Source organism: Canis lupus, chromosome X (assembly GCF_048164855.1).
Source record: "Canis lupus baileyi chromosome X, mCanLup2.hap1, whole genome shotgun sequence".
Classification (NCBI taxonomy): Eukaryota; Metazoa; Chordata; class Mammalia; order Carnivora; family Canidae; genus Canis; species Canis lupus.
Genome location: NC_132876.1, coordinates 67152270 through 67171954, shown reverse-complemented (window position 1 = coordinate 67171954; position 19685 = coordinate 67152270). Strand labels below are relative to the sequence as shown.

The following is a 19685-nucleotide window of genomic DNA, read 5'->3' as shown; positions in this document are numbered from 1 at the left end:
CAGACAGAGAAAGACAAATACCATATGATTTCGCTTACATGTGGAAGGAATCTAAAAACCAAAACAAATGAATAAAGTCTTAAATATAGAGAACAAATTTGTGGTAGCCAGAGGGATGGGGAGTGCAAAATAGATGAAGGGGATTTAGGGGTGGTAGAAGGGGAGGAGGGTGGGGGGTGGGAGTGAATGGGTGAGGGCACTGGGGGTTATTCTGTATGTTAGTAAATTGAACACCAATAAAAAATAAATTAAAAAAAAAGAGGTACAAACTTCCAGTTATAAAATAAATAAGTCATGAAATTGGAAAGGAATGCATAGGCAATATAGTCAGTAATATTGTAGTAATGTTGTATAATGACAGATGGTGACTACACTTATCTTAGTACTACATAGAATTGTCAAATCAAGACATATACTGGAAACTCATATGATACTATATGTTAATTATACTTCAGTAATTTAAAAAATTGGGAAGAATTGGTAAAATAGACAAAAGAGATTAAGAGTACACTTACTGAGCACTGAGAAATGTGTAGAATTGAATCATACTGTATACCTAAAATTAATATAACATTGTGTTAATTATACTTGAATAAAAATTTTAAAAACATATATACCATTCATATTGTAACCAAAAGAGAGTGAAGGTGGCTATACTAATAACAAAATAGGCTCTAAGTCAAACACTGTTGCAAGAGACAAAAAAGACATTATTATATATTGCCAGTAGTCAATTTGCCAAGAAGATATAACAATAAAAAACATATGCACCAGGTATCAGGACTCAAAATATATGAGGCAAATATTGATAAAAATCGAAAGAAGAAATACATAGCCCTACAATAATAGCTGGAGACTCTAATACCCTACATTCAGAATGCATAGAATAATCAGACATTGTATAAGTAAGGAAACAGAAGTCTTGAACTGCACAATAAATCTACCAGACCTCGCATATACATTAACAGTCCATGAATCAACAGAACACACATTCTTCTCATGTACACAACAAACATCCTCCAGGATAGAGGACTCTAAGTCTACAAAATAATACTAACACACTTAAGAGGTCTAAAATCATGCAAAGTATTATTATTCTAGACAGAAAGGAATGATACTAGAAATCAATAGTAAAAAAAACCCAGAAAATTCTCTAATACATGGAAATTAACACTAAAAAAAGCACAAGGAAATTTTTAAAATATTTTGAGAGAATCAAACAAAACACATGACACAAAAGCTTATAGGATGCAGTGAAAGCAGTGTTAAGATGGAAATTAGTAGATCTAAGTGTTTATATTGAAAAAAAGAAGAAAGACTTTAAATCAACAACTAAAATTCACATGTTAAGTAACTAGGAAAAAAATAAAACTAAATCCAAACCTAGCAGAATAAAGAAAATGATAATGATTAAAGTGGAAACAAATGAAATAGATAATGGGAAAAAAACGAGTAAAACAACAAAACAAAAAATTGGTTCTTTGAAAAGATCAACAAATTTGACAAACGTTTACCTATGCCGACTAAGTAAAAAGAGAAAAAAAAATTATCAAATCAGCAATGAAGTGGAACCTTACTACTGATTTTAAGAGATAAAAAGATTGTAAAAGAATACTACGAAAAGTTGTCCACCAAGAAACTAGATAACTTAGATGAAATGCACAAGTTTTTAGAAACGCATGATCTGGGTGGGGGGATGGGGTGACTGGGTGACAGGCACTGAGGGGGGCACTTGACAGGATGAGCACTGGGTGTTATACTCTATGTTGGCAGATCTAACTCCAATTAAAAAAATATACAAAAAAATAGAAACACATGATCTACCAACACTGATTCATGAAGAAATAGAAAATCTGAATAGACCTATAACTAGTATGAAGATGGACTCAGTAATCAAAAACCTCTCAATAAAGAAAAGCCCTGCATCAGATGGCTTCCTTGAGTAAACTACACCAAATACTTAAAGATTAACATTAAGTCTTCTCAAACTCTTATAAAACATTGAGGAAGAGCAAAGACTTCCTAACTCGTTCTATAAGGCTAGCATTATCATGAGACCAAAGGCAGACAAAGGCATTAAATACTATGGAGAGTTCTCAAAAAAAATCTAAAAATAAAACTATCATGTGACCCAGCAATCTCTTTTCTGGATATATTCTCCCCAAAAATGAAAGCAATACTTTCAAGATATCATCAAAAAATTGAATACTTAGGAATAAATTTAACCAAGAAAATAAAAAATCTGTACATTAAAAAATACAAGACTTTGCCAAAAGAAATAAAACACACAGAAATGGAAGGGCATCCTGTGTTCATGGATTGCAAGAATTAACATTATTAATTATCTTTAAAGATTTTATGTATTTATTTTAGAGACAGGGAGATAGTGAGAAAGAGCATGAGCGGGATCCCTGGGTGGCGCAGCGGTTTGGCGCCTGCCTTTGGCCCAGGGCACAATCCTGGAGACCCGGGATCAAATCCCACGTCGGGCTCCTGGTGCATGGAGCCTGCTTCTCTCTCTGTGTGTGTCTCTGCCTCTCTCTCGGTCTGTGGCTATAATAAATAAATAAATAAATAAATAAATAAATAAATAAATAATAAATAAATAAAATATTTAAAAAAAAAAAAAAGAAAGAGCATGAGCATGGGAGAGAGGGAGAAGCAGGCTCCCTGCTGAGCAGGGAGCCCAACGTGGGGTCCAGTCTCAGGACCCTAGGATCATGACCTGAGCCAAAGGCAGCTGCTTAACCAACTGAGCCACTCAGTTGCCCCAGAAGAGTTATTATTATTATTTTTTAAAGATTTTTTATTTATGTATTCATGAGAGACACAGAGACATAGCAGAGGGAGGGAGCCCAATGTGGGACTCAATCACGGAACTACAGGATCACACCCTGAGCTGAATGCTGAATGCGCTTAACCACTAAACCACCCAGGTGTCCAAAGAGTTAATATTATTAAAATGTCCTTGTTACTCAAAGCCATCTATAAATTTAAAACATCTCTATCAAAATCTCAATTGCATTTTTCAGAGATAGAACAACAATCCTAAAACTTGTAGAACTATAAAAGACCCAAACAGCCAAAGCAATAATGAGAAAGAACAAAATTGGAGGCATCTATATTTCAACTATATTACAAAGCTATAATAATTGAAACATATGGTACTGGCATAAAAATAGACACATAGATCAGTATAATAGAATTAAACCCCCACATTATTTTATTATTAAACTAATACTTGATAAGGGAGCTAAGACTATCCAATGTGGAAAGACAATGTCTTCAACAAATGGTGCTGGAAAAATTGGATAACCACATACAGAAACATGAAATTGGACCCCTATCTTACACCACTCAGAAGAAGTAGCTTGAAATAGATTAAAGACTTAAACATAAACTTGAAACCATAAAACTTCTAGTAAGAAAATATAGGGAAGAATCTCCTTGATATTGGCCTTGGCAATGGTTTTCTTTATATGACACCTAAAGAACAGGCAACAAAAGAAAAATAAACAAGACTAGATCAAACTTAAACAATCAAGAAGATGAAGAAAACAAAAAAACAACAATCATGAAGATGAAGAAAATACATGGAAAAAATATTTGCCAATTATGTATCAAAAAGTGTATAAATATCCAAAAATTTTCAAGAACTCATTCAACTCAATAACAAATAAATAAAATTCTAATTAAAGAATGGGCAGAGAAACTACACAGATTTTTTTTCCCAAATAAGACATCCAAAATGTCAACAGGTACATGAAAAAGTACTCAACATTGCTAATCAGGAAAATACAAATCAAAACCATAGTGAGATATTACCTTACACCTGTCAGAAAAATGGTCATCAAGAAGGCTAGAATTAACAAGTGTTGGCAAGGAAGTGGAGAAAAGGGAATCCTTGTACAGTTGGTGAGATTATAAAACTTGTTCAGTCATTATGGAGAATAGTATGGTAATTCCTCAAAAAATTAAAAACATAAATAGCATATGATCCAGTAATCCCTCTTCTGGGTATATATCCAAAGGAAATGAAAGCTGGTTATTAAAGAATATATGCAGTCCCATGTTTATTGTAGTATTTATTATTCAAAATATCCAAAATATGAAAAAAACATTATCAATGGATAAGTGGATTAAGAAGACATGGTGTATACATAATGAAATACTATTCAACCACGAGAAAAAAGGAAATTCTGTCATTTGCTACAACACAGATGGAACTCGAAGACATTATGCTACGTGAGATACGTCAGAAAAATAAATACTGTATGGTATCCCTTATATGTGAAATCTAAAAAAAAAAACAACTTGAAAACACAGAGTGGATTGATGGTTATAAGGGGTTGGGGAGTGGGGAAATGGGAGAGATATTGCTTAAGGCTATATGCTTGCAATTGGTAGATAAATAAGACCTAGAGATCTAATACACAGCACAGTGACAAAAATATAAACATTGAACTTTCTAAGAGACTAGATTTTAATTCTTCCCACCACTAGAAGAAATAACAGTTATGTGGCATGACAGAGGTTTTACCTAATGCCACAGTGGCAATCTTATTGAGATATAAATTTATCAAGTCAATATGTTATAGACCTTAAATTTACACACTGTTATATGTCAATTATTACTCAATAAAAGATTTTTTAATAAAATAAAGTAAAAAAAAAACAAAAAGTAAGATGCAAACAGTAACAATAAGAGAGCTGAGGTGTCCATGCTAATATAAAAATATAAACCAACATTATTACTTGAGATAAAGAGGGATATTTCATAGTGGTTAAGAATTAATTCATCAGGAAAATATAAGAATTGTAAACATATCTGTACCTAACAAAGGAGCCCCATGCTACACGAAGCAAAAATTAACAGAAATGAATAAAATATGTAAAATCCAACAAAAATAGTTGGAGACTTCAGTGACGCATTCTGCATAATGGAGAGGAAAATGAGACAGAATATCAACAAGAATATAGAAGAAATAAACAGAACTATGAGGTAGACCTAACTCACATTTTTAGAACAATCCAACCAATAACAATATAAATTCCTCTCAAATGTACATAAAACTCTCTTAAAATAAATACTATGGTAAAATAAAATAAATCTCAAAAAATTTTAAAGGATTTATATCATACAATTTATGTCCCCAAACCACACTGAAATTAAATTAGAAATCAAAAACAGAAGAAAATGTAATTCAAATAGAAATGTTTTAATTCAAAATTAATTTAAATTTTGGAAATCCTTAAGAAAGGAAAAGACAGAGACAAGGGGCTGGGAGCGAGAAGGAGAAGCAAAAAAGAAGAACAGGAGAAGTAGGAGAAAGAGAAAAAAGGAGGAAAGGAAAAGATCTAGATTAGAAAGGAACAGATAAAACTGTTCATCACAGATTACATAAATTTATATGTAGAAAACCCTAAGAATTTTACAGATACTGGCACAGACACACATAGACACACACATGCACACACATAGACACACACATTAGAACTACTAAATGTGCTCAGAAAGGGCAAGAGGCTGCACATCAATATACAAAAATAAATTGTACTACCATAAACTAATAATATGCAACCCCAAAATGAAATTCAGTAATTCTGTTAACAATAGGTTCAAAAAAGAGAAAACATGTAGAAATAAGTTTAACAGAAGAATTGCAAGTTTTGTGCACTGACAACTATAAAACATTATTGGAGAAAATTTTAATATTTAAATAATGGAGAAATATGCCATGTTCAAGATCAGATGACTTAACATTGCTAACTTGGTAATGGTCCCAAATTTATCTATAGATTCAATGTGATTCCTATCAAAATTCCAGCTAGTTTTTTAAAAGAAATTGATGAGATGATCTTAAAATTTATATAGTAATATGGAAGACTCAGGGAGGTCAAAATAATAATTAAAAAGCAAATTTACTGGACATACATATTCTAATTTAAAAACTTAGTACAAAACAAAAACCTACTACAAAGTTATAATATTCAAGATGGTATGGTACTGACATGAAGACAGACCTAGAGACAATTGAATAGAATTAAGAGTCCAGGAACAAATCTCTAAGTTTACAGTTAATTGATTTTCAACAGAGATATTGAGGCAATTCAATTTAGAAAAAGGACAGTCTTTAACAAATGGTGCTGGGACGATTCAACAGCCACATGTAAAAATATGTATTTAGACCCTTATACAAACCACACACAAAAGTGAACTCAAAATGGATCACAGACCTAAAAATGTTTTAGAAGTAAACAGAGCAAGTCTTTTTGATATCGTGTTAAGCAAAAATTGCTTAGATACATATTAAAGGCACAAGCAATAAAATTTGATGAGTTGGGTTTTATCAAAATTGAAAACTTTTTCAGTTCAAAAGATGCCATGAACAACATAAAAAGGCAAGCCACAGACTAGTAGAAAATGTCTATCCACCATACATCTGATAAAGGGCTTCTATCTAGAACATGTAAAGGGAACTTTGTAACTCAACAAGCAGACAACCAATTTTTTTAAAAAAGTTATACACACACAAAGTTATACACAAATGTTCATTGAAATTTTATTTATAAAAGCCAAAATCTAGGGGGGAGAAAGATTTCCTCAGTAGGTGAACTGCTCAACAAACCATTGTATATCTGTACTATAAATACTACACAGCAATAAAAAAGGAATGAATCGTGGATATACCCAGGAATCTAGATGATCCTCAGAAGTACGCTGAGTGGGAGGCGGGGCAAGATGGCGGAAGAGTAGGATCCCCAAGTCACCTGTCTCCACCAACTTACCTAGATAACTTTCAAATCATCCTGAAAACCTACGAATTCGGTCTGAGATTTAAAGAAAGAAAAACTGGAATGCTACAGTGAGAAGAGTTCACGCTTCTATCAAGGTAGGAAGACGGGAAAGAAAAGAAAAGGAAAGAAAGAAAAAGAAAAAGAAAGAAAGAAAGAAGAAAGAAAGAAAGAAAGAAAGAAAGAAAGAAAGAAAGAAAGAAAGAAAGAAAGAAAGAAAGAAAGAAAAAGGAAGGAAGGAAGGAAGGAAGGAAGGAAGGAAGGAAGGAAGGAAGGAAGGAAGGAAGGAAGGAAGGAAGAAAGAAAGAGAAAGAAAAAAAAGGCATCTAAGGGGGAGGAGCCCCAGCGAGGAGCCGGGCTAAGGCGCCGCAGCGAGTGCCCCCAGGACAGTAAAGCCCAGGCCCAGAGAAGCGGAGCTTCACCAATCTTCCTGGATGGAAAGGCACTCGCAGGGAGCTTAGGCAGGATCCCAGGAATGGCGGGGATGCCCTCAGGCTCCCAGGGGCACTGATGGAGGAACTTCGCCCCGGGGAGAGCGCACCACACACTCTACAGGCCTTGCTCCCTAAAGGGCTGCAGCGCAGGTGGGGGAGGGGGGCGTGGGAGCAGCTCAGGCAGTGGCTCAGGCTGCAGCTCGCGTGGAGAGGGCTGCGCGCCCAGGGAGCACGATACAAACAGCACAGGCACCGGAGCCCACGGCCCTGGGGGACACAGCCCAGGATTCCCCACTCCCTCGCACTCCCCCCATGATAGGCAGAGACTGGGAGGACACAGGACAGCAAGGACGCTCCTGCCACGGTGCAGCCCCAAGCGGTGCAGACCTGCACCCCCTGCCCCTGGAGCATCCAGGCTCCTGTGGACTGGGAGCTGTGGTAGTTACTCAGGAGCTGACTCTAAGGCAGGAGAGCTGGACTCCACCGCCACTGTTGTTCCTTCTGGTGTCACCTTGACCTGGGACTGAACAGGGGCCTCACAGGATAAACAGCTCCCACTGAGCCGTGCACCTGACAGGGGGATGGGCAGCTCCCTCAGGTGCACACACCTGAGAATCAGCACAGCAGGCGACTCCCCCAGAAGACCAGCTAGAAGGACAGAGGAAAAGCAAGTCATTGACCAAGCAGCACTGGAAAGTTCCAGGGGAAGTAGAGGGATCTACAGTATATAGAATTAGAGGATACTCCCCCTTGTTTTCTGTTTTCTGTTTGCCCCCCCCTTTTTTTTTCTTTTTTTTTTTTCCTTTTTCCTCTCTTTCTTTTTCCAGTAAAACTTGTTTTTGGCCACTCTGCACTGAGCAAAATGACTAGAAGGAAAAACTCACCTCAAAAGAAAGAATCAGAAACAGTCTTCTCTCCCACAGAGTTCCAAATTTGGATTACAATTCAATGTCAGAAAGCCAATTCAGAAACACAATTATAAAGCTACTGGTGGCTCTAGAAAAAAGCACAAAGGATTCAAGGGACTTCATGACTGCAGAATTTAGATCTAATCAGGCCGAAATTAAAAATCAATTAAATGAGATGCAATCCAAACTGGAGGTCCTAATGACGAGGGTTAATGAGGTAGAAGAATGAGTGAGTGACACAGAAGACAAGTTGATGCCAAGGAAGAAAACTCAGGACAAAAGAGAAAAACAATTAAAAGATCATGAGGATAGGTTAAGGGAAATAAATGACAGCCTCAGAAGGAAAAAATCTACATTTAATTGGGGCTCCCTAGGGTGCCAAAAGGGACAGAAGTCCAGAGTATGTATTTGAACAAATCATAGCTGAAAACTTTCCTATTCTGGGAAGGGAAACAGGCATTCAGATCCAGGGGATAGAGAGATTCACCCCTAAAATCAATAAAAACCACTCAACACCTCCACATTTAATAGTGAAACTTGTAGATTCCAAAGATAAAGAGAAGATCCTTAAAGCAGCAAGAGACAAGAAATACATAACCTTTATGAGGAGAAAATTTAGGATAACAGCAGACCTCTCCACAGAGACCTGGCAGGCCAGAAAAAGGGCTGGCAAGATATGTTCAGGGTCCTAAATGAGAAGAACCTGCAGCCAAGAATACTTTATCCCAAAAGGCTCTCATTCAGAATAGAAGGAGAGATAGAGAGCTTCCAAGATAGGCAGAAACTGAGAGAATATATGACCACCAAGCCGGCTCTGCAAGAAATATTAAGGGGGACCCTGTAAAAGAAAGAGGAAGTCCAAGGAAACAATCCACAAAAACAGGGACTGAATAGGTATCATGATGATACTAAATTCATATCGTTCAATAATAACTCTGAACGTGAATGGGCTTAATGACCCCATCAAGCGGCGCAGAGTTTCAGACTGGATAAAAAAGCAAGACCCATCTGTTTGCTGTTTACAAGGGACTCATTTTAAACATAAAGACACCTACATCCTGAAAATAAAAGGTTGGAGAACCATGTATCATTCAGATGGTCCTCAGAAGAAAGCAGGGGTAGCCATCCTTATATCAGATAAATTAAAGTTTATCCCAAAGACTGTAGTAAGAGATGAAGAAGGACACTATAACATACTTAAAGGATCTATCCAACAAGAGGACCTAATAATCATGAATATTTATGCCCTGAATGTGGCAGCTGCCAAGTATATCAATCACTTAATAACCAAAGTTAAGATATACTTTGATAATAATATACTTATACTTGGTGACTTGAATGTAGCACTTTTTACAATCCACAGGTCTTCTAAGCACAACATCGCCAAAGAAACAAGAGCTTTATATGATACACTGGACCAGATGGATTTCAGAGATATTTACAGAACTTTACATCCAAATGCAACCGAATACACATTCTTCTCAAGTGCACATGGAACTTTCTCCAGAATAGACCACATACTGGATCACAAATCAGGTCTTAACCAATACCAAAAGATTGGGATCGTCCCCTGCATATTTTCAGACCATAATGCTTTGAAACTAGAAATCAATCACAAGAAGTTTGGAAGGATTTCAAACAGGAGGAGGTTAAGGACTATCCTGCTAAAAGATGAAAGGGTCAACCAGGAAATTAGAGTAGAATTAAAAAGATTCATGGAAACTAATGAGAATGAAGATACAACTGTTCAAAATCTTTGGGATACAGCAAAAGCAGTCCTGAGGGGGAAATACATTGCAATACAAGCATCCATCCAAAAACTGGAAACAACCCAAATACAAAAGCTAACCTTGCACCTAAAGGAGATAGAGAAAAAACAGCAAATAGATCCTACACCCAGCAGAAGAAAAGAATTAATAAAGATTCAAGCAGAACTCAATGAAGTCGAGACCAGAAGAACTGTGGAACAGATCAACAAAACCAGGAGTTGGTTCTTTGAAAGAATTAGTAAGATAGATAAACCATTAGCCAGCTTTATTAAAAAGAAAGGAGAAAAGACTCAAATTAATAAAATCATGAATGAGAAAGGAGAGATCACCACCAATACGACGGAAATACAAACGATTTTTAAAGCTTACTATGAACAGCTATACGCCAATACATTAGGCAATCTAGAAGAAATGGACGCATTTCTGGAAAACCACAAACTACTAAATCTGGAACAGGAAGAAATAGAAAGCCTGAACGGGCCAATAACCAGGGAGGAAATTAAAGCAGTCATCCCAAACCTCCCAGGACACAAAAGTCCAGGGCCAGATGGCTTCCCAGGGGAATTCTATCAAACGTTTAAAGAAGAAACCATACCTATTCTACTAAAGCTGTTCAAAAGATAAAAACAGATGGAGTACTTCCAAACACTTTCTATGAGGCCAGCATCACCTTCATTCCAAAACCAAAGACCCCACCAAGAGGAGAATTATACACCAATATCCCTGATGAGCATGGATGCAAAAATTCTCAACAAGATATTAGCCAATAGGATCCAACAGTACACTCAGAAGATTATTCACCATGACCAAGTGGGATTTATCCCTGGGATGCAAGACTGGTTCAACACTCGTAAAGCAATCAATGCAATTGATGATATCAGCAAGAGAAAAAACAAGAACCATATGATCCTCTCAATAGATGCAGAGGCAGCATTTGACAAAATACAGCATCCATTCCTGATCAAAACTCTTGAGAGTATAAGGATAGAGGGAACATTTCTCAGCATCTTAAAAGCCATCTACGAAAAGCCCACAGCCAATATCATTCTCAATGGGGAAACACTGGGAGCCTTTCCCCTAAGATCAGGAACAAGACACGGTGTCCACTCTCACCACTGCTATTCAACATAGGACTATAAGTCCTAGCCTCAGCAATCAGACAACAAAAAGAAATAAAAGGCATTCAAATTGGCAAAGAAGTCAATCTCTCACTCTTTGCAGATGACATGATACTGTACATAGAAAACCCAAAAGACTCCACCCCAAGATTGCTAGAACTCATGCAGCAATTCGGCAGCGTAGCAGGATACAAAATCAAGCCCAGAAAACTGTGGCATTTCTATACACTAACAATGAGACTGAAGAAAGAAAACATAAGGAGTCAATCCCATTTACAATTGCACCCAAAAGCATAAGATGCCTAGGAATAAAGCTAACCAAAGAGGTAATGGATCTATACCCTAAAAACTACAGAACACTTCTGAAAGAAATTGAGGAAGACACAAAGAGATGGAAAAATATTCCATGCTCATCAATTGGAAGAATTAATATTGTGAAAATGTCAATGTTACCCAGAGCAATTTACACATTCAATGCAATCCCTATCAAAATACCATGGACTTTCTTCAGAGAGTTGGAACAAATCATCTTAAGATTTGTGTGGAATCAGAAAGGACCCCGAATAGACAGGGGAATATTAAAAAAGAAAACCATAGCTGGGGGCATCACAATGCCAGATTTCAGGTTGTACTACAAAGCTATAGTCATCAAGACAGTGTGGTACTGGCACAAAAACAGACATATAGATCAATGGAACAGAATAGAGAATCCCGAAATGGACCCTCAACTTTATGTCAATATATGACAAAGCAGGAAAGACTATCTACTGGAAAAAAGACAGTCTCTTCAATAAACGGTGCTGGGAAAATTGGACATTCACCTCCAGAAGAATGAAACTAGACCATTCTCTTACACCATACACAAAGATCAACTCAAAATGGATGAAAGATCTATATGTGAGACAAGATTCCATCAAAATCCTAGAGGAGAACACAGGCAACACCCTTTTTGAACTCGGTCACAGTAACTTCTTGCAAGATACATCCACGAAGGCAAAAGAAACAAAAGCAAAAATGAACTATTGGGACTTCATCAAGATAAGAAGCTTTTGCACAGCAAAGGATACAGTCAACAAAACTAAAAGACAACCTACAGAATGGGAGAAGATATTTGCAAATATCCTATCAGATAAAGGGCCTGTATCCAAGATCTATAAAGAACTTATTAAACTCAACAGCAAAGAAACAATCCAATCATGAAATGGGCAAAAGACATGAAGAGAAATCTCACAGAGGAAGACATGGCAACAAGCACATGAGAAAATGTTCTGCATCACTGGCCATCAGGGAAATACAAATCAAAACCACAATGAGATACCACCTCACACCAGTGAGAATGGGGAACATTAACAAGACAGGAAACAACAAATGTTGGAGAGCTTGTGGAGAAAGGGGAACCCTCTTGCACTGTTGGTGGGAATGTGAACTGGTATAGCCACTCTGGAAAACTGTGTGGAGGTTCCTCAAAGAGTTAAAAATAGATCTGCTCTACAACCCAGCAATTGCACTGCTGGGGATTTGCCCCAAAGATACAGATGCAGTGAAACGCCAGGACACCTGCACCCTGATGTTTATAGCAGCAATGTCCACAATAGCCAAATTGTGGAAGGAGCCTCCGTGTCCATCGAAAGATGACTGGATAAAGAAGATGTGGCATATGTATACAATGGAATATTACTCAGCCATTAGAAACGACAAATACCCACCATTTGCTTTGATGTGGATGGAACTGGAGGGTATTATGCTGAGTGAAATAAGTCAGTCGGAAAAGGACAAACATATGGTCTCATTCATTTGAGGAATATAAAAATTAGTGCAAGGGAATAAAGGGAAAGGAGAGAAGATGAGTGAAAATATCAGTGAGGGTGACAAAACATGAGACACCTAACTCTGGGAAATGAACAAGGGGTAGTGGAAGGGGAAGTGGGCGGGGCCAGGGGTTGGGGTGACGGGGTGTTGGGCACTGAGGGGGGCCGTTGGCGGGATGAGCACTGGGTGTTATGCTATATGTTGGCAAATTGAACTCCAATAAAAAATTTTTTTAAAAATTACTGGATGAAATCATAGACCCAAGTAAATTGAAAGACACTCAAAAATAAAATAAAATAAATATTAAAAAAAATAAGAATTACGTGAGTGAAAAAGCCAATCCCCAAAGGTTACATACCATGTGACACAATTTACATAACATTCATGAAAATACAAAAATTATAGATGGTAAACATCTTAAAGTTTGCTGGGGATAGAGGGAGGAATTGTTATAAAAAGATGACAGTAGGAATCCTTGTGGTGATGTAACTGTTCTTTATCCTGTCTATGGTAATAGTCATAGGATCCTACACCTGTGATAAAATTGCATACTAATACACACACATGAATACATCCTACGCCTGTGATAAAATTGCATACTAATACACACACATGAATACATCTATGACTGAGGAACTCTGAGTAAGATGGGTAGATTGTACAATGTCAATTTTGTGTACTATGGTGTTCTTTTGTGTATAGATAGTGTACTATAGTTATACAAGATGTTATCATTGGGAAATACTGAGTAAAAGATAAACAGGGCTTCTCTGTATTAGTTTCTACAATTATAAGTGAATCTCTATCTTTAAAAAAGCTTAATTTTAAAAATGGGTAAAAGATTTGAATCAACAGTTCATCAAAGAATGTATATAATAAAAACAAGCATGTGAAAAGATGTGCAACCTCATTAGTCATTAGGGAAATATAAAATAAACCTACAATATGATATACTTCATATCCACAAGAATAGCTCTAATAAAAAAATAACAGATGTTGGAGAGAATGTGGAGAAAATGGAACTTTCATACATTGCTGCTGGGAATGCAAACTGATTGATCCACCTCAAAAAACAGTTTGGCAGTTATCTTAAAATCAACAGTCTTACCATATAATCCAATAATTCCACTCATAGATATCTACCCTTGAGAAATTAAAACACATGTTCACACAAGGACATGTATGTGAATTTTATTTTTTTTATTTTTTATTTTTATTGGAGTTCAATTTGCCAACATATAGCATAACACCCAGTGCTCAACCCATCAAGTGCTCCCCTCAGTGCCCGTCACCCAGTCACCCCCACCCACCTCCCTTTCCACCACCCTTTGTTTGTTTCCCAGAGTTAGGAGTCTCTCATGTTCTGTTTCCCTTTCTGATATTTCCCACTCATTTTTTCTCCTTTCCCCTTGTATGTGAATTTTAATAGCAGCATCTTCATAATATCCAAAATGTGGAAGCAATCCAAATATCATCAATTAGTGAATGGATAAAATGTGATATATCCTTACAATGACATACTATTTATCAGTTAAAAGGAATGGAGTACTTACATAAGACACAACATGGATAAATCTGAAAAATATTATGCTAAGCAAAAGAAACTAGATACAAAAGACCACATATTGTATGATCAAATTTATTTGAAATGTCTAGAAAAAGAAATCTATAGAGACAGAAAGTAGACTAATTATTGCCTGGGGCTGGGGGTCAGAGTGGGGAATGGTTGAAAATGGAACAGATTTCTTTTGGGTGTGACAGAAATGTTCTAAATTTAGTTTGTAGTGATAGTTGCAAAACTCTGTAGATGTACTAAAATCACTGAATGTACTAAAAACTCTGTAGATGTACTAAAATCACTGTACACTTAGAAAGAGAGAGAAAAGGACGGAAAGGAGGATGGGAGGGAGGGAGGGAGAACCATCTTAAAAGTTACATTTCTTTTCAGCTGTTCTAAGATTGAAACCCCCTTAGGTGGTTAAATCTGTTACTTCTTGACTCAGGTCCCCATCTATCAGACAGAGTAATTACCCCATGCCCTGCTCAGCTCATCAGACAAAAAGTTATATGGCCTACTTTCTTCTCCACCCACTCCTAGCTTTAGTATTCTTGATAGTTACTAAATTATCATTTAAAAATCATGTTCCTTGTATTTACTGACAAAATGTGTTTTTCTCAGCTTGCCCAATTCCAAATTCTCCTATATCTAGCAAAACAACTTACTTTTGGAATTATATATGCATTTTCAGCACAGTGTATATTCAAGAAAGCAGACCATACTTGTGAGTTTCTCCAAGCGTAGCACTGCTTTGTTCTTTTGAATATGACTAAATGTCAGAGACTGCTTTCCATTTTGACAGTATGATTTCCCCCTCCCCCTCCTCCCCTCCCATCCCCCACAGTCATCATTTCTTACCATAGTTCCAATATCTTACTTGCACTTATCACAAAGTCCACCCTTTATACTCCTTTCTCTTTTTCTCCTTCAAATATCTCTTCCTAGCCTAATCCTGAATGGTGAAAAGGAGAAGCTACTATTTAAGCAGTAATCGGCAAAATACTTCCATTTAGTCAGTGACTTGGACTTTTATGGATAATACAGCATGTTTGGAAAATTTTTAGTATTGCCTATGACTTTTTTACTTTTTGAAAGGGAAGAACTGGTGTGAAATATTGATTTGATCTTAAGTCTAAAGTATTTTGCTCCCATAAATGACACATGATACATTTTTATTAATCTCCAAGAAAAGCAGATATATTGTATCTGTCTTATCAGAAGGCTATGGTCAAATATTATTAGACTAGTAAAGTTCTCTATACTACAGAAACTAAAGTGCAGCCACTCTGGAAAACTGTGTGGAGGTTCCTCAAAGAGTTAAAAATAGAACTGCCCTATGACCCAGCAATTGCACTGCTGGGGATTTGCCCCAAAGATACAGATGCAGTGAAATGCCAGGACACCTGCACCCCAATGTTTATAGTAGCAATGTTCACAATAGCCAAACTGTGGAAGGAGCCTTGGTGTCCATGGAAAGATGAATGGATAAAGAAGATGTGGTATATGTATAATGGAATATTACTCAGCCATTAGAAACGACAAATACCCACCATTTGCTTCGACATGGATGGAACTAGAGGGTGTTGTGTTGAGTGAAATAAGTCAATCGGAAAAGGACAAACATTATATGGTCTCATTCATTTGGGGAATATAAAAAATAGTGAAAGGGAATAAAGGGGAAAGGAGAAAAAATGAGTGAGATATATCAGAAAGGGAGACAGAACATGAGAGACTCCTAACTCTGGGAAACGAACAAGGGGTGGTAGAAACGGAGGGGAGCGGGGGGTGGGGTAACTGGTGACTGGGTGCCACTGAGGGGGGCACTTGATAGGATGAGCACTGGGTGTTATTCTATATGTTGGCAAATTGAACACCAATAAAAAAAATAAATAAATAAAAAACAAATACAAAAAAAAAAAAAAAAAGAAACGACAAATACCCACCATTTGCTTCAACGTGGATGGAACTGGAGGGTATTATGCTGAGTGAAATAAGTAAATTGGAAAAGGACAAACATTATATGGTCTTATTCATTTGGGGGAATATAAGAATTAGTGAAAGGGAATAAAGGGAAAGGAGAGAAAATGAGTGAAAATATCAGTGAGGGTGACAAAACATGAGACACTTAATTCTGGGAAATGAACAAGGGGTAGTGGAAAGGGAGGTGGGCGGGGGGTTGGGGTGACTGGGTGATGGGCACTGAGGGGGGCACTTGGCAGGATGAGCACTGGGTATTATGCTATATGTTGGCAAACTGAACTCCAATAAAAAATTTAAAAAAAGAAACTAAATTTTGTTGCTTATTGATAATGTTGCAACATATTTTTAAAGTTCATAAGTAAACAAGGTATGGAGTACAAAACATTTTTTCACCTTAATAACACAAACTTAGGGATCCCTGGGTGGCGCAGCGGTTTGGCGCCTGCCTTTGGCCCAGGGCGCGATCCTGGAGACCCGGGATCGAATCCCACATCGGGCTCTCGGTGCATGGAGCCTGCTTCTCCCTCTGCCTGTGTCTCTGCCTCTCTCTCTCTCTCTCTGTGTGACTATCATAAATAAATAAAAATTAAAAAAAAAATAACACAAACTTATTGATAATAATAATGGTTTGATCAGCACCTCTTACAAAACTAATTTCTTCCTCCCTCATGCATCCTAAATGCTTTGTTTGTATTGCTATACTGCTAACATAATACTCTTCTTAAAGTACACTTATAGGGTGCCTGAGTGGCTCATTTGGTTAATACTCTGACTCTTGGTTAATCCTTTTAGCTAAGGCCATGATCTCATGGGTCCTGGGATCCAGCCCCAAGCCAGGGTCTGCACTGGACTTGGAGCATGCTTGAAGTTTCTCTCCCCCTGCCCCTCCTCCAGCTCTCTCTCTCTCTCTCTCTCTCAAATAAACGAATAAATCTTTTAAAAAATAAAGTGCAGTTATGTCTGTTTCCCCAGTCTCACCATCAAATTTGGATGGAGCTGCAGAGTAGCAGAAAGAGCTGTGAAGTTGATATTAAAATACCTGGATCACAGGATTTGTTTTATTAATTAGCAGCTACGTGACATTACTGTCCTAATGATCCCTGAATTATGACATGGATTTCTGTGCTACTGCTAAGTATTAAATAGTTTGACACATAGTTTGGAAACTCAAAATATGTGATCTCTACAACATTTTAGTGATTGTGGAGAAGATAGGAAAAATATTTGAAATGGAAAATTTTGGACAAAATGTTACCACAGACCTTAATTACTTAAACTTCATGAGACTCAGTTTTGCCATCTATAAAGTAGATATGATGATGCTTACCTCATAGGATTGTTTAAGGGTTAACTGAGATACTGTACATGAAAGAGTCTAGCTCTCTGGAAGATGGATGATGTTCATTAATGTTTCCTTAGGTTGGAATGCTTCCTCCACCTCCTCCATGCCCCTCTCCCCTGTAAAAAGGGAAAAAACGGACAAAAAACTCCAAACTTCAAACATCTTTCAAGAAACAGCCCAAAAGGCACCACTGTACAAAGCCTTTCCAAACAACTTCAGGCAGTGTAGCCCTCTGGTTAAGAATACTGGGCTTTTGAAATCAGAAGAGATTCCCAAGTTTAAAAACAGATCTGCCATTTTACTAACGCCAGGATCTTGGGCACATTATTTATCCTCCGTGCATCTAGGTCTCCCATCTGCAAAGTGAGATCATCCTGGTACATATCTCATGCAGTTGTGAAGTATTAAATGCGATATTCACAAAGAGTGCTTAGCAAAGTCCCACTTAGTAAATCCTTTATTAAGTATTACACAGTAGAAGTAGTAATAGAAAGTTTCCTCTTCAGTAAAATGTTAATAAAAATACCTCGCAGGGTGGTAAAATTCTGATGCAAAAGTCTTTTAAACTATAATGCTGAACAAACATAAGGGATTGGTATATACCTTGAGATCTCTGGGGCAAAGTTCTAACCTCACGTTTTAGAATATACATTCCCTGCACTGGGTGGGGGTGTGTGGTAAATAGTACCCACTACTAATGAATGGGAAATAAAGCCAGAAGATACGTCCCAGGGGCCCAAGCAGCAGAAACCCAAAAAGCAATATTAAGCACAGAACCGGCAAACCCGGCCTCGATAATTCCCCGGAGTTCGCCTCTAACGCCCCCCTTCCTTTAGAGCCGCGCAAGCGTAGACTGATTTTGTTCCTCTCTCCCTCGGGCCCCCGCCTCCAACTCCCCCCCCCCATTCTGCCCCAACACGCAGGCGCATCTCTTCAAATCCTGTCCCTACCCCTCGTTCTTTCTCTTCATTTCGTTCCCCCTCCTCTTCCAGCACTTTGGCAGGTTCAAACTCTTCGTGAGGGTGGCGGCGATCGAGATCACGTGATGAGCATCCTGCTGCCCAACATGGCGGAGTTCGACACCATCTCGGAACTGGAGGAGGAGGAAGAAGAAGCGGCAACGTCGTCGTCGTCGTCGCCGTCATCGTCGGTATCGGGGCCAGACGACGACGAGGAAGATGAAGAGGACGAGGAAGAAGAGGAGGACGAGGAAGAAGAGGAAGAGGAGACGCCGCCCCCGCCTCGGGTAGTGAGTGAGGAGCATCTGCGCAGATATGCCCCTGATCCTGTATTAGTGCGGGGCGCCGGCCATATCACTGTGTAAGCAAGAGGGGGCCAGGGGTTTGAAAACGGTGAGATTTGTCGACAGAGGAATAAGAAGGTGATCGAGGGGCCCGTGGGGTGGGGGAGGGCTGATAAGGCATAACAATTAAAAAGGGACACCTGGTCTAAATGGAGAAACCAAGGGAGATAGGTGTAAGGGAAGTGAGGAGAATGCAAATGTGATGCACCAACATCAGGTAAAGAGTGAGTATAGAACGGGAAGATTAGAGGTTTGGGAACCAAAGAAATTGGGAGTAGAGGTGAGTTTCCTTGCTTCTGTGTATGCTGGCAAGTAGTCTTTAAACTGCAGGATGTACCAGAGGATTCTTTGCTGCTAAAATTGGTATGTTGTGGAACACGGTGACTGCTGTGACCTGTGACAAGACCTAGGCTTGGATTCTTTAAAACAGAAACATATGTTTTGTGAATAATATTATAGACTGTCCACCCACCCACATACTCATTCATCTATTCTTCTTATCTAATCCTTATATGAATGAATACAATAATCCTTTCCACGTCTTAATAACTCCTCATTCTGACATTCCTTAATTATCACACAATTAGAGGTTCAGATTAAGAGGCAATTGTAAAAAGTAAAAGAGCAGTAGATTGAGAATGAGGGCTCTTGGAAGTTAGTCCCAGCTTT

At 37.9% G+C, this 19685-nt stretch overlaps 1 protein-coding gene and 1 long non-coding RNA gene across 7 annotated transcripts in view; one reads left to right on the top strand and one right to left on the bottom strand.

Moving 5' to 3' along the window:
- Positions 1–2344: 2344 nt before the first annotated feature.
- LOC140627959 (uncharacterized) lies at positions 2345–19026 on the bottom strand. Of its 3 annotated transcripts, none has more exons than XR_012026440.1 (4): positions 18664–19026; positions 17699–17829; positions 8114–8225; positions 2345–2553 (listed from the first exon to the last, which is right to left on the bottom strand). It is a non-coding gene; the product is annotated as an uncharacterized lncRNA (long non-coding RNA). The 3 variants fall into 3 exon arrangements; XR_012026439.1 differs by lacking the exon at positions 2345–2553 and adding an exon at positions 7042–7877; XR_012026438.1 differs by lacking the exon at positions 8114–8225.
- Positions 18612–19685, top strand: part of CHIC1 (cysteine rich hydrophobic domain 1) — a 75059-nt gene continuing 73985 nt past the window's right edge. For 3 of the 4 annotated variants that reach the window (XM_072816586.1, XM_072816587.1, XM_072816585.1), the window contains exon 1: positions 18614–19033. In XM_072816586.1, the coding sequence (XP_072672687.1) occupies positions 18759–19033 (275 nt within the window). In that variant the 5' untranslated portion in view covers positions 18614–18758. Of the gene's footprint in view, positions 19034–19685 lie in introns of all 4 variants that reach the window. The other variant, XM_072816588.1, reaches the window with a different exon arrangement.